General features: G+C 30.2%; 1 protein-coding gene across 1 annotated transcript in view; it reads left to right on the plus strand.

Annotated features, from left to right (window-relative positions):
• Nucleotides 1-824, plus strand: part of LOC108727524 (uncharacterized) — a gene marked incomplete at its 3' end in the record, with an annotated part of 13,105 nt that extends 12,281 nt beyond the window's left edge. The window contains exons 12-13 of the mRNA XM_018455676.1: nt 1-24; nt 385-824. Coding sequence (XP_018311178.1) covers nt 1-24; nt 385-824 — 464 coding nt within the window. The remainder of the gene's footprint in view (nt 25-384) is intronic.
• Nucleotides 825-1,820: the final 996 nt, after the last annotated feature.

The following is a 1,820-nucleotide window of genomic DNA, read 5'->3' on the forward strand; positions in this document are numbered from 1 at the left end:
TACGTGAAGAACGATTGGTGGCAGGTCGGTGTTGCTAATAACATATCGTGTTAATGTGGAGTTTGTTACAAGCTGGTACTAAAAATCTTATTTAAGTAAAAAAAGATTAGAAACACACGTTTAAAGTGATCTTGATTTTAAATTAATTCGATCTTGTGATCTTATTATCGTTATTTTAAAAGTACATATATTTTGTGCATTAGAACATATATCTGTATATAAATATATTTAATATAATATAAATCAAAATATACGATTAATTAATCTTTTCTCCGCATCGCACAGCTAAAACTTTAATTTAAAGAAAAATTACACTGCAAAACTGGTAAACGCTGATCTTTCATTTATCTCGGTAAATAAAAGTTATTAGCAATACTGTGACAGGTGACATACAAGTCCGATCGCGAACTGATGCTGAAGTATGCTACTACCGGTCGCAATCTGACGATAATCGGCGTGTGTTTCATGTACACTGCTGGCATCATTTATCACTTGATTCTACCGTTCTGTGTTGAACACAAAATTGACAATCAAACTATCAAACCGTTCGTATATCCGACCTATAGTAAATTTAGTCAATCACAAATTAGTCCAATATACGAAATCGTGTATGTGGCTCATTGCATGTGCGGATATACTGTATACGCAGTGACAGTTGGTGCCTGCGGATTGGCCGCTTTGTTCGTTACTCATGCGTGTGGCCAAATCCAAATACTTATGTCGCGACTAGAAGATCTATTGGCTGGTAAAAGATTCAAACGAAGCCCGAACAACGTTCATTATCAAATCGCTGCCATCGTAAGAAATCACGTAAAAATAATAAAGTAAGATATATAACAATCCATGTAAAAAAACAATTTACTTAAAATTGCGCAATAATTTATCGATATTAAAAATTAAAAATTGCTGTTAAACATATAATAATTTTCATCTCAATTTATAAATAAAAATTTTTTAATTCAGAACACATTTATTCTACAATTCGATAAGCAGTAGTTGCTAAACATAGTAAAAGAAAAATTTTTCTAGTTTAATTTGTGATACTGATGTTAATATTACTACATAAGCTCATATAATTTATTTATTATCGTTCCACTGTATTATATGTGAATATGATGAGATATGCAACAGTTAAGAGCTCAATTAATCTCCAATTCATTTCAGTATGCAGTACCTTTGCGTGTCAGACAATACGCAGATAATAAACATACGCTATTATATGTACTTTGTACATATATCAGCTAATTATATGTTATACTTGCACCGTATACTGACTCTGAGTAAACAGGGTGTCCCGCGAGACTTTTACCAAACGCTTTTTGTAGATAGAGCGAACAAAATTGAGTCGAAAAATCTTGTACCATTTTGCAATTTTTGCAATGATTAATGAGATATTAATTACTAAAAATTGTTGAATATTGGTCTTCAATAATTTTTTACTCAAAGACTAACAACTTTACACAAAAACAGCAAGAGAAATATTGCTTATTTTCTTCTCATAAAATTCTGAGAATTTAAAAAAAAATTTTTAACCATATTTTCTCATGTTGGTAAAAATAATAAAAAGAAAATACAGTACTAAAAAGTTGATCAAAAATTCTAAAAAAATTCTTAAAGTTCTATGAGAAGAAAATAAGCAATTTTTGTCTTTTACTGTTTTTCTGTAAAATTGACAGTATTTTAGTAAAAAATTATTGAACACCAATATTCGGCAATTTTAGTAATTAATATCTCGTTAATCATTGCGAAAATTGCAAAATGGTAAAGGACTTTTCGACTCACAAGGGAACAGTCAGAACTGTCCCTTGAATCGTGGAACC

Source organism: Mycetomoellerius zeteki, unplaced genomic scaffold (assembly GCF_001594055.1).
Source record: "Mycetomoellerius zeteki isolate Tzet28-1 unplaced genomic scaffold, Tzet1.0 scaffold502, whole genome shotgun sequence".
NCBI lineage: Eukaryota > Metazoa > Arthropoda > Insecta > Hymenoptera > Formicidae > Mycetomoellerius > Mycetomoellerius zeteki.